Here is a 13,441-nt window from a genome sequence, read left to right as displayed (position 1 = left end):
ATTCCCACCAAGGCAGGGTGGCCCGAAAAAGAAAAACTTTCACCATCATTCACTCCATCACTGTCTTGCCAGAAGGGTGCTTTACACTACAGTTTTTAAACTGCAACATTAACACCCCTCCTTCAGAGTGCAGGCACTGTACTTCCCATCTCCAGGACTCAAGTCCGGCCTGCCGGTTTCCCTGAATCCCTTCATAAATGTTACTTTGCTCACACTCCAACAGCACGTCAAGTATTAAAAACCATTTGTCTCCATTCACTCCTATCAAACACGCTCACGCATGCCTGCTGGAAGTCCAAGCCCCTCGCACACAAAACCTCCTTTACCCCCTCCCTCCAACCCTTCCTAGGCCGACCCCTACCCCGCCTTCCTTCCACTACAGACTGATACACTCTTGAAGTCATTCTGTTTCGCTCCATTCTCTCTACATGTCCGAACCACCTCAACAACCCTTCCTCAGCCCTCTGGACAACAGTTTTGGTAATCCCGCACCTCCTCCTAACTTCCAAACTACGAATTCTCTGCATTATATTCACACCACACATTGCCCTCAGACATGACATCTCCACTGCCTCCAGCCTTCTCCTCGCTGCAACATTCATCACCCACGCTTCACACCCATATAAGAGCGTTGGTAAAACTATACTCTCATACATTCCCCTCTTTGCCTCCAAGGACAAAGTTCTTTGTCTCCACAGACTCCTAAGTGCACCACTCACTCTTTTTCCCTCATCAATTCTATGATTCACCTCATCTTTCATAGACCCATCCGCTGACACGTCCACTCCCAAATATCTGAATACGTTCACCTCCTCCATACTCTCTCCCTCCAATCTGATATTCAATCTTTCATCACCTAATCTTTTTGTTATCCTCATAACCTTACTCTTTCCTGTATTCACCTTTAATTTTCTTCTTTTGCACACCCTACCAAATTCATCCACCAATCTCTGCAACTTCTCTTCAGAATCTCCCAAGAGCACAGTGTCATCAGCAAAGAGCAGCTGTGACAACTCCCACTTTGTGTGTGATTCTTTATCTTTTAACTCCACGCCTCTTGCCAAGACCCTCGCATTTACTTCTCTTACAACCCCATCTATAAATATATTAAACAACCACGGTGACATCACACATCCTTGTCTAAGGCCTACTTTTACTGGGAAAAAATTTCCCTCTTTCCTACATACTCTAGCTTGAGCCTCACTATCCTCGTAAAAACTCTTCACTGCTTTCAGTAACCTACCTCCTACACCATACACTTGCAACATCTGCCACATTGCCCCCCTATCCACCTACTTCAAACATGGGAAAAAACCTTAATTAATAACAAGGATCCTTCCCTCTTCCCCATCACAGATAATAAATATAATTCATTGCTTTTCAAAAACCACTACTACATTCAATTCTTTTACAATACCATTTATAACTATGTTAAACAACTACAATGACAACACACATACTTGTCTTAGGCCTACTTTTACTGAAAAATAGTTCCCCTATCTCTTACATACCTGCACCTCACAATCCTCATAAAAAGTTTTGTTTTTAGTAGCCTACTACCTATTCTTTACCATAACATCTTCCATATTGCTCTCTACCTTATATGCCTTTTTTAAATCCATAAATGCAATAAACATCTTTATAAAAATTACAAGGAAGCTCCTAGAATAAGCATTAACTTGAAAAATATGGTTTGAGTACAGAATCCTGCAATGTAACATTTTATGATACCATATTTCAAATTAATCTATTAAGAGCAGTATTGAGATGCTCAAGAAAAAAAAAAAAATTTCACATACATTCCTCAAACAAACATTTACAATAAAGATGTATACAATTTAATCATGCAAGGAAACAATATTATTTGCAAAAGGACACTGTAGACGACATCCTGGTCTGTTGACAACCAAAACATCATTTACTTTCCTTTCCAAACTGTTCCAGCCACAGTACTGTGTTTTAGTTTATTTTTGTTAAATGTTGATGAAGATAGGGAAGCTGTGATTTCGTGTATAGGGCAAGGAGGAATAACATCTTGTAGGAGTGAGGAAGAGCCAGTTGTGAGTGTGGGGGAAGTTCGTGAGGCAGTAGGTAAAATGAAAGGGGGTAAGGCAGCTGGGATTGATGGGATAAAGATAGAAATGTTAAAAGCAGGTGGAAATATAGTTTTGGAGTGGTTGGTGCAATTATTTAATAAATGTATGGAAGAGGGTAAGGTACCTAGGGATTGGCAGAGAGCATGCATAGTTCCTTTGTATAAAGGCAAAGGGGACAAAAAAGAGTGCAAAAATTATAGGGGGATAAGTCTGTTGAGTATACCTGGTAAAGTGTATGGTAGAGTTAAAATTGAAAGAATTAAGAGTAAGACGGATAATAGGATAGCAGATGAACAAGGAGGCTTTAGGAAAGGTAGGGAGTGTGTGGACCAGCTGTTTACAGTGGAACATATAAGTGAACAGTATTTAGGTAAGGCTAAAGAGGTTTTTGTGGCATTTATGGATTTGGAAAAGGCATATGACAGGGTGGATAGGGGGGCAATGTGGCAGATGTTGCAGGTGTAGTGTAGGAGGTAGGTTACTGAAAGCAGTGAAGAGTTTTTACGAGGATAGTGAGGCTCAAGTTAGAGTATGTAGGAAAGAGGGAGATTATTTCCCAGTAAAAGTAGGCCTTAGACAAGGATGTGTGATGTCACTGTGGTTGTTTAATATATTTCTAGATGGGGTTGTAAGAGAAGTAAATGCGAGGGTCTTGGCAAGAGGCGTGGAGTTAAAAGATAAAGAATCGCACAAAGTGGGAGTTGTCACAGTTGCTCTTTGCTGATGACACTGTGCTCTTGGGAGATTCTGAAGAGAAGTTGCAGAGGTTGGTGGATGAATTTGGTAGGGTATGCAAAAGAAGAAAATTAAAAGTGAATACAGGAAAGAGTAAGGTTATGAGGATAACAAAAAGATTAGGTAACGAAAGATTGGATAACAGATTGGAGGGAGAGAGTATGGAGGAGGTGAATGTATTCAGATATTTGGGAGTGGACGTGTCAGCGGATGGGTCTATGAAAGATGAGGTGAATCATAGAACTGATGAGGGGAAAAGGGTGAGCGGTGCACTTAGGAGTCTGTGGAGACAAAGAACTTTGTCCTTGGAGGCAAAGAGGGGAATGTATGAGAGTATAGTTTTACCAATGCTCTTATATGGGTGTGAAGCATGGGTGATGAATGTTGCAGCGAGGAGAAGGCTGGAGGCAGTGGAGATGTCATGTTTGAGGGCAGTGTGTGGTGTGAATATAATGCAGAGAATTCGTAGTTTGGAAGTTAGGAGGAGGTGCGGGATTACCAAAACTGTTGTCCAGAGGGCTGAGGAAGGGTTGTTGAGGTGGTTCGGACATGTAGAGAGAATGGAGCAAAACAGAATGACTTCAGGAGTGTATCAGTCTGTAGTGGAAGGAAGGCGGGGTAGGGGTCGGCCTAGGAAAGGTTGGAGGGAGGGGGTAAAGGAGGTTTTGTGTGCAAGGGGCTTGGACTTCCAGCGGGCATGCGCGAGCGTGTTTGATAGGCTTTTAATACTTGACGTGCTGTTGGAGTGTGAGCAAAGTAACATTTATGAAGGGATTCAGGAAAACCGGCAGGCCGGACTTGAGTCCTGGAGATGGGAAGTACAGTGCCTGCACTCTGAAGGAGGGGTGTTAATGTTGCAGTTTAAAAACTGTAGTGTAAAGCACCCTCCTGGCAAGACAGTGATGGAGTGAATGATGGTGAAAGTTTTTCTTTTTCGGGCCACCCTGCCTTGGTGGGAATTGGCCAGTGTGTCAATAATAAAAAAAAAGTTAATTAGGGCCAGATGACTTACTGCCTCCCAACTATATAATCTATATATCACAGTAATAAAGATGAAGCACAAACCTTTACCTGAACGGTTCCGCGTCGAAGATTATATTCTAGAAGATCATTTATCAATCCGTGCTGACACAGGGATGCTCTCAATGTAGCATTTGTGGCCAGAGCACGCAGGAGAGTGATGCAGTGTTCAGTTGCTGATGCTGCACAACCATAACAACGACCAGCAGCTACAGCTCCATCTTCAGGGTTACTATATACAATTCCACTTCGACCCAAGGGTGATATTACAGTTTTCTTTCCACCATCCTTTTGTGAGCGGTCGAAGTTCACTAATTCTCTGCGGGATGCCTGCACTCGCTAAAATGTAGAAGAGTTATGAATTAACAAAATAATCAAAAGAAAACAAAGTGTAATTACCTATTTGAATTTGCAGGAGTTGAGTTCCAGCTCTTGATCTTACTTCCCAACTTCTGACTAAGGTAACTGAACCCTGGTATATTTATTTTCGAACTATATGAAGGCTGCTTCCACTGTCATGGCTCAATTCATTGCATTTTGCCAGTCTTATATTGAAAAAATGCTGTCTGGTATCCCTTTGGTTCATTTAGACACATGATACCTAACTATGCAACCTCGTTGTTATTTCATTACCTGATAAAAAAAAATTATCTTTGACAACCTGGAGAGTACAATGGGTTAGCACCCCTATGGCCCAGTCCTAGACCAGGCCTCCCTGTGGATGGTCTGGGACTGGTGTTAGCGGCACAAAATTTAATATATGCACAGCAGCCCAGCTTATCATAGACTGACTTTAGATGTTTGTTGGTAATTACCCTTATCCATGATGCCAAAATCACAAAATTGGTATAAAAAAAATGGAAAATCAGGTAAAATACTCCTCTTCCCTAAAATCTCTACTATTTCTATTTATGTGTCAGCTTTTCATACCTGGATAACTTTGGAGAGATCATCAAAGGAATTTTTGCAGTCACCACAATACTTCTGAGCCAGCTGCTGTATGGCTCGGTTTACCTGAGTGCCTCCCGAGCTCCCTTCATCGGCACTTCTAACAGCACCTTGCTCACTGATGCGCACCAGTAACAGCTGTTAATCAAAGTATATGATTTCCATGTTTATTTTAAATGAAAGTATGGTTCACAATTTTATGACTGTGTGAATATTATATCAAGATGTTTCAGAACAATAGTATTTTATTTTAAGTACATTCATTTAACGACATTTAGGGAACAAATGAATACAATAGCAATCTGCCTCCCATTTAACTGTTTAAGTGCCTAGTGCCTTAATTATTAATATTAACTTCAATCCTACATAAATGTGCATTAGCTACAGCACTGTTCAATGTGTTACATATTACAGTAATATATGTAATTACTATGAATACTGAATAAACTTAATTATAGTACCTTCAGGTCTGCTTGAAATACTGTACATATATAACATAGGCTACAAAAAAATCACATCCAGCATCAATCACATTTACTCAAGTAAAATCACCCTGCCTCGGTGGGAGACGACCGACTTGTTGAAAAAAAAAAAAAAAATCGGAATTGCATGTCACTGACAAGAGGGGAAAGAATAAGCAATGATTCTTTTCCTGAGAACATATTTAAGAAAATAAGTTTGCCATTCCCAAAATCACTCGCATTATTACTGCTTGATATTCAATACTTTAGAATACAGAATTGGCCACAAGTTAAGAGTGTATCTCAAGGTTTTGCATATACACTTTTTATAATGCTATAGAAAAGTATGAAGGATGCAGCTCAGTAGTGTGTGTGTTCCTTAAACACTTTTATGCCATCCTTGTCACTACCTTTCTTTCACTCAGTTCACAATAATTCACTACACATTTTTCACCATATAGATTCACCACATCCCTCCTTTCCAAGTGCACAAATTAACTGATAACTATCCATCTGTAACATAACATCTTTTCAAAATATGTACTTAAGCTCTAACTTGTCCCTTTCTCATAATAGTATATATAAATACAGGTTACCTAGGCATCTATCTTTTCTATCTGTACATTCTTCATCTTATAAGAGACACGGCTACACTTTCATACTTATATCTTTGGCCATTAATTTTCTCAAGAAACTCGGCTAAACACAATCACACTACATATGCAGACAGACAAATAATTAGGAGAAAATACACATACAGTGGACCCCAGCATAACGATTACCTCCGAATGTGACCAATTATATAAGTGTATTTATGTAAGTGCGTTTGTACGTGTATGTTTGGGGGTCTGAAATGGACTAATCTACTTCACAATATTTCTTATGGGAACAAATTCGGTCAGTACTGGCACCTGAACATACTTCTGGAGTGAAAAAATATCGTTAACCGGGGGTCCACTGTACTTTATTGTTGTGTCCAGCTAGAATGAATGAAGAGTACTGTGTAAGGAAAAGATGTCACAACAGTGAACACTATATATCTACCTCCAAGGTTGGTTTGTATGCTTGAAGTTGCTTGTATGATCTATCAGCCTTTTCAAGCAAGGTATTGATATTGAGTACAGCTTTCTTACGGTCATCCTCATTTTCAATAGGATCCACAGCACAGCATGGTCGGCACTGCAGAGTGTAGTCAAACTTGGCATACTTGCAGTAACCACATGCATTGCAAAGGAATGGGTCTTTTTCATCATAATTTATGGCCCTGTGTGGTGAATAAACATTGACATTAGTTCCAATATTTAGTTATTTTAAGCTTTAAACATACAATACATTGCATACAGTAATTTTTATTACATTTTGGCCCAACACACAAGATTATACATGTATATGAATGCTTGTAAAGTCCAGTCTTCATTAGTTAATTTATCACGTATTTTTTTTTTTAAGTTTTCAATGGTTGTAGTATTACAGCCACTATCAGTACAGTACTATCTTTTGAATCCTATTCTAGTAGTCTATCACTACAAGTGAAAAAAATATTTTTATTGCCCCTTTGTAATCCTGTATCACCCAACTAAAGGATTTTCAACTTCATGTTAATTGTTGGTAAGAAGTACAGTGCTGTCATTATCTAACTGCTACACAGGCAATTACTGTTGAATTTAATGTTGTAATTTGCTTTCCTTGATTTTTATGCAAGCTAGAAATACACCTGCTTAAATGGGCTGAAGAACAAAGGTTATGTTAGGGGTATTTTATCACAAAGCCTGGCTCAACTGTATGCCACAATGGCAAGTTGGCACTAAAAGCTCTCTTATGTTACCAAGTGAATTCCATCTAAATTTGGCAACATGGAAATAACTAGGAATACAGCAAAATGTGTTTTGATAGAAATTTTACCTATCATTCTCCCTTGGTGAAGAGAGACTGCTGCAGAATAAAGATATACCTTTAAGAGATGCTATGAGTATACAGTGCTTGTCATTCAAGTGTGTCGGGCCCCCACTTAAATAACTTTAGAACATCCTTCAACCATCTAGGAAGTGATTAACACATTCTTCAGAATTCCATGGGGTAAATTTTTCCCTAAGTCACAGGAGACTGACCACACAGTGCAGGGTTACTACAGACACAACCATCTACCACACCAGCCCAGAAGGGAAAGGGTGCAGCCAGAAGCCATCATGAGATATCCCATTTTCGAGCTGCCAGGCCAGTATAAAAGTGTCTTATCGACATATGTATCAGGGTGCCTTCCTTTCATTGTACTTTAATGGCAAGTGCTGTGTGTGTGTGTGTGTGTGAGAGTGTGTGTGTGTGTGAGAGTGTGTGTGTGTGAGAGTGTGTGTGTGTGTGAGAGTGTGTGTGTGTGAGAGTGTGTGTGTGTGAGAGTGTGTGTGTGTGTGAGAGTGTGTGTGTGTGAGTGTGTGTGTGTGTGAGAGTGTGTGTGTGTGAGAGTGTGTGTGTGTGTGAGAGTGTGTGTGTGTGAGAGAGAGAGAGAGAGAGGAGAGAGAGAGAGAGTAGAGTAGTGTGAGTGTGAGTGTGAGTGTGAGTGTGAGTGTGAGTGTGTAGTGTGTGTGTGTGTGTGTGTGTGTGTGTGTGTGTGTGTGTGTGTGTGTGTGTGTGTGTGTGTGTGTGTGTGTGTGTGTGTGTGTGTGTGTGTGTGTGTGTGTGTGTGTGTGTGTGTGTGGGTGTGTGTGTGTGTGTGTGTGTGTGTGTGTGTGTGTGTGTGTGTGTGTGTGTGTGTGTGTGTGTGTGTGTGTGTGTGTGTGTGTGTGTGTGTGTGTGTGTGTGTGTGTGTGTGTGTACTCACCTAGTTGTACTCACCTAGTTGAGGTTGCGGGGGTCGAGTCCGAGCTCCTGGCCCCGCCTCTTCACTGATCGCTACTAGGTCACTCTCCCTGAGCCGTGAGCTTTATCGTACCTCTGCTTAAAGCTATGTATGGATCCTGCCTCCACTACATCGCTTCCCAAACTATTCCACTTACTGACTACTCTGTGGCTGAAGAAATACTTCCTAACATCCCTGTGATTCATCTGTGTCTTTAGCTTCCAACTGTGTCCCCTTGTTACTGTGTCCAATCTCTGGAACATCCTGTTTTTGTCCACCTTGTCAATTCCTCTCAGTATTTTGTATGTCGTTATCATGTCCCCCCTATCTCTCCTGTCCTCCAGTGTCGTCAGGTTGATTTCCCTTAACCTCTCCTCGTAGGACATACCTCTTAGCTCTGGGACTAGTCTTGTTGCAAACCTTTGCACTTTCTCTAGTTTCTTTACGTGCTTGGCTAGGTGTGGGTTCCAAACTGGTGCCGCATACTCCAATATGGGCCTAACGTATACGGTGTACAGGGTCCTGAACGATTCCTTCTTAAGATGTCGGAATGCTGTTCTGAGGTTTGCTAGGCGCCCATATGCTGCAGCAGTTATTTGGTTGATGTGCGCTTCAGGAGATGTGCCTGGTGTTATACTCACCCCAAGATCTTTTTCCTTGAGTGAGGTTTGTAGTCTCTGACCCCCTAGACTGTACTCCGTCTGCGGCCTTCTTTGCCCTTCCCCAATCTTCATGACTTTGCACTTGGTGGGATTGAACTCCAGGAGCCAATTGCTGGACCAGTTCTGCAGCCTGTCCAGATCCCTTTGTAGTTCTGCCTGGTCTTCGATCGAGTGTATTCTTCTCATCAACTTCACGTCATCTGCAAACAGGGACACCTCAGAGTCTATTCCTTCCGTCATGTCGTTCACAAATACCAGAAACAGCACTGGTCCTAGGACTGACCCCTGCGGGACCCCGCTGGTCACAGGTGCCCACTCTGACACCTCGCCACGTACCATGACTCGCTGCTGTCTTCCTGACAAGTATTCCCTGATCCATTGTAGTGCCTTCCCTGTTATCCCTGCTTGGTCCTCCAGTTTTTGCACCAATCTCTTGTGTGGAACTGTGTCAAACGCCTTCTTGCAGTCCAAGAAAATGCAATCCACCCACCCCTCTCTCTCTTGTCTTACTGCTGTCACCATGTCATTCGGTTGTGTGCACTGTGTCCAGCACTTGGTGGTGTGTGTCTTTCTGGAGTCCCTTCTGTCTCCTCTGTGAACACTTCTTTGAATCTCTTGTTGTGTCATTTCCTGTTGTCTCTCCTCCTTCCTTCCTTAGCCTGATTACCTGTCCTTGACTGTGTGATGTGTGTGTGTGTGTGTGTGTGTGTGTGTGTGTGTGTGTAGGCAGTAGGTTGGTAGACAGCAACCGCCCAGGGAGGTACTACCGTCCTGCCAAGCGAGTGTAAAACGAAAGCCTGTAATTGTTTTACATGATGGTAGGATTGCTGGTGTCCTTTCTTCTGTCTCATGAACATGCAAGATTTCAGGTATGTCGTGCTACTTCTATTTACACTTAGGTCACACTACACATACATGTACAAGCACATATATACACACCCCTCTGGGTTTTCTTCTATTTTTTTTCTAGTTCTTATTCATGTTTATTTCCTCTTATCTCCATGGGGAAGTGGAACAGAATTCTTCCTCCGTAAGCCATGCGTGTTGTAAGAGGTGACTAAAATGCCGGGAGCAAGGGGCTAGTAACCTCTTCTCCTGTATATATTACTGAATGTAAAAGGAGAAACTTTCATTTTTCCTTTTGGGCCACCCCGCCTCGGTGGGATACAGCCGGTGTGTTGAAAGAAAGAATATATATGCATGAAACCATGTTTAACTGCAGAGAAGAATGATATGAATCACCTGCACTTGTGACACTGGTAAACATTTTCTCCACAATTGGCACAGACACCAGGAGATGCTGGCACAGCTGCTGAGCATCGAGGGCACTGAAGTGTCTCTGTAGAAGCCTGAAAACAGATAATTTTATTGTTCCAAGGTCAATAAAACTGGAGATAATTAAGAGGAAAATTACACACTGATTCAAGATGAGATGCTCTTTATATTAGAATTGTAAAAAATCTTGTGACAAATTTATCAATGTCCCACCATCTATAATCATCTTCAAAAGAGCCTTTAATATCATAAAACATCTATACATTTAAGAAAAAATCGTATCAAGCTTCATGAAAAATATTTATTATAAAATTTAAACAAAAATATTTACCTGAAGATTCTCATAGAAGTCTGTGTACTCAAACATGAGGTTACAAGCAATGATGGGAAGAGGGAAGTCAATTTTTACCTCAATCTGACCAGCAGATAAGGTCACCTTCTTTGCACGGTGCCACATAGCTAGTGAATTAAAATAGCAACTTAATAAACTGTACACATTACTGATCTGTAATTCATACATTTATAATTAATATTCCCTTCAGTTTCCATGGGGAAGTGGAACAGAATTCTTCCTCCTTAAGCCATGCGTGTCGTAAAAGGCGACTAAAATGCCGGGAGCAAGGGGCTAGCAACCCCTTCTCCTGTAAATATTACTAAATATAAGATTAGAAACTTTTGTTTTTCCTTTTGGGCCACCCCGCCTCAATGGGATACGACCGGTGTGTTGAAAGAAGAAGAAAGATTCCCTTCAGCTCTCAAAGCATAATAATAAATAATTTTTTTTTTTTTCAACAAGTCGGCCGTCTCCCACCGAGGCAGGGTGACCCAAAAAAGAAAGAAAATCCCCAAAAAGAAAATACTTTCATCTTCATTCAACACTTTCACCACACTCACACATTATCACTGTTTTTGCAGAGGTGCTCAGAATACAACAGTTTAGAAGCATATACGTATAAAGATACACAACATATCCCTCCAAACTGCCAATATCCCAAACCCCTCCTTTAAAGTGCAGGCATTGTACTTCCCATTTCCAGGACTCAAGTCCGACTATATGAAAATAACCGGTTTCCCTGAATCCCTTCACTAAATATTACCCTGCTCACACTCCAACAGATCGTCAGGTCCCAAGTATCATTCGTCTCCATTCACTCCCATCTAACACGCTCACGCATGCTTGCTGGAAGTCCAAGCCCTTCGCCCACAAAACCTCCTTTACCCCCTCTCCAACCCTTTCGAGGACGACCCGTACCCCTCCTTCCTTCCCCTATAGATTTATATGCTTTCCATGTCATTCTACTTTGATCCATTCTCTCTAAATGACCAAACCACCTCAACAACCCCTCTTCTGCCCTCTGACTAATGCTTTTATTAACTCCACACCTTCTCCTAATTTCCACACTCCGAATTTTCTGCATAATATTTACACCACACATTGCCCTTAGACAGGACATCTCCACTGCCTCCAACCGTCTCCTCGCCGCTGCATTTACCACCCAAGCTTCACATCCATATAAGAGTGTTGGTACTACTATACTTTCATACATTCCCTTCTTCGCCTCCATAAATAAAATGTTCCTAACAATTTTAAATATTGAAGATCATCAATTATTTTTTAGGTTATCCAGACTGATTATCCAGGAATGGATAATCTGTTTGGATGCCATTAGCCAATTAACCACTAATCCTCTCATCCACAGATACTACTACATTAGCCAATTAACCACAAATCCTCCTCTCATCCACAGATACTACAACAGATTGTTTCCATATACCCTTACATAAATGCCAAATGGCTAGTATATTAAATGTCAACTTCAACAGTTTCAGGAATTTATCATAAATCTATTATTAAGGAGGGTGTTTAGCAATACTTTTTAACAGTGACCAAATACTTTTGTTTCAAGTTTCTTAGATCAACAGCATTAGTACCCTAGTCCAGTTAACTAGACGACTTCTGGAGATGTAAAGTATAGTGCCTGCATTCTCAAGGATGGGTGGAGACAGTGAGGTTTAAGGGTCATAAGAACTCAAGAAGGAAGCACTACTACTGCAGGCCTACTGCCCCAAGCTAATCAGGTCCACCTCATACCCACCCACATCCACTAATGTACTGTCTAACCTATTTTGAAAGCTAATTATTTGATAGTACTGTCTGTACATTTCTGGAAAGACAGCTATTGAAAGAACAAATCTGAATGTTTCTTGGGTCACCCTACCTTGGTGGGAGATGGCTAATGTGTTTAACCCTTTCAGGGTCCATCCCGTAGATCTACGGCTTCACGTTCAGTGTCCAAACCGTAAATCTATGCCAAAATTTTAGTGCCGTCAAATTTAGTGTGAAAACGCTCATAGGCCTACATGTGAGAGAACGGTTCTGCATGGTGGGTGTGCGCCACAAACAAAAAATCTAGGCGCCCGCATAGCAATGTGGGAACGCCGGCTCAGTTACCCTTGTTCACCATGCCTTGTCGCAAAGCAGCTCTCACTCCAAGGAAAATTGAGACTCTCCTCTTCCTATCTGATAGTTCTGACACTGATGGAAGTGGAAATGAAGATTAATTCTTTGGCTTTGATCAGTTAGTGACCGAAAGGAATGACCAGGATATCGATAATAGTGCAGAAAACCCTGACAATCCTCAACCTTCTACCTCTGGTGTGGGAACTCCTCAGTCACGGTCAGTTGCACCTCAACGCAAGAGAAACTATTATTTTCGCGTGACCAGGCCTCTGACTTCAGTAATGATGATGATAGTGACGTGGATTGTGATTTTATTGCTCTTGACGATCATTTGAGTAGTGATAGTGAGGAAACATATTCACCAGTGAAGCGTCGGTATGTATGCCGCCGCATGCGCTCGGGTAGTGTACCCTATGCCGTGCCCAGGGGACGGAGTACATCCCGGAGTACATCCTGTGGCCCTACACCAGGAATAGACAGTGAAAGTGAGGATGATGTGGCTACACTTGGCATGGATAGACCACAGGCATCAGTAGATGGTGGTAGTGGTGATGGTAGTGCCACGGCCATGCGTGACTCACCAGCCCAGGCTGGGACCCACGCTGCCGACTCCGCAGTTCAAGGACTAAGCGGAGCGTCAGCCACCAGCCCACCACAACTACCCGCACAACCAGCCTATGATGTCCAGTATCCACCAGCAAACCGTATCTGGGAGTGGCAGTAAAATCCCAATTTTGTTCCCAAGCCCCACCACTTTGATAACTCTCAAAGTGGAATTCTACCTACTTGTCCCCTTGGAACCATGGCCAATGAACTGGAATTTTTTGAAATATTCTTTGACCAGCCCTTGATGGAAATTATTGTCAGGGAAAGTAACAAGTATTTTGAGTACACCATGGCAAATATGATGATATCACCACAGTCAAGACTACACTGGTGGAAAGAGACGA

At 41.9% G+C, this 13,441-nt stretch overlaps 1 protein-coding gene across 10 annotated transcripts in view; it reads right to left on the bottom strand.

The window, feature by feature from the left end:
• poe (E3 ubiquitin-protein ligase-like protein poe) overlaps nt 1–13,441 on the bottom strand; it is a 166,094-nt gene that overhangs the window by 31,479 nt on the left and 121,174 nt on the right. For 8 of the 10 annotated variants that reach the window (XM_053800041.2, XM_053800043.2, XM_053800044.2 and 5 more), the window contains exons 61-65: nt 10,362–10,489; nt 9,998–10,104; nt 6,305–6,524; nt 4,782–4,937; nt 3,897–4,190 (exon numbers count right to left, since the gene is read on the bottom strand). In XM_053800041.2, coding sequence (XP_053656016.2) covers nt 3,897–4,190; nt 4,782–4,937; nt 6,305–6,524; nt 9,998–10,104; nt 10,362–10,489 — 905 coding nt within the window. The remainder of the gene's footprint in view (nt 1–3,896; nt 4,191–4,781; nt 4,938–6,304; nt 6,525–9,997; nt 10,105–10,361; nt 10,490–13,441) is intronic. The other 2 variants (XM_053800042.2, XM_053800049.2) reach the window with 1 other exon arrangement.

Source organism: Cherax quadricarinatus, chromosome 91 (genome assembly GCF_038502225.1).
Source record: "Cherax quadricarinatus isolate ZL_2023a chromosome 91, ASM3850222v1, whole genome shotgun sequence".
Lineage (NCBI taxonomy): Eukaryota > Metazoa > Arthropoda > Malacostraca > Decapoda > Parastacidae > Cherax > Cherax quadricarinatus.
Note: the sequence above shows the minus strand (reverse complement) of the source record. Positions and strands in the feature narration are given on the sequence as shown.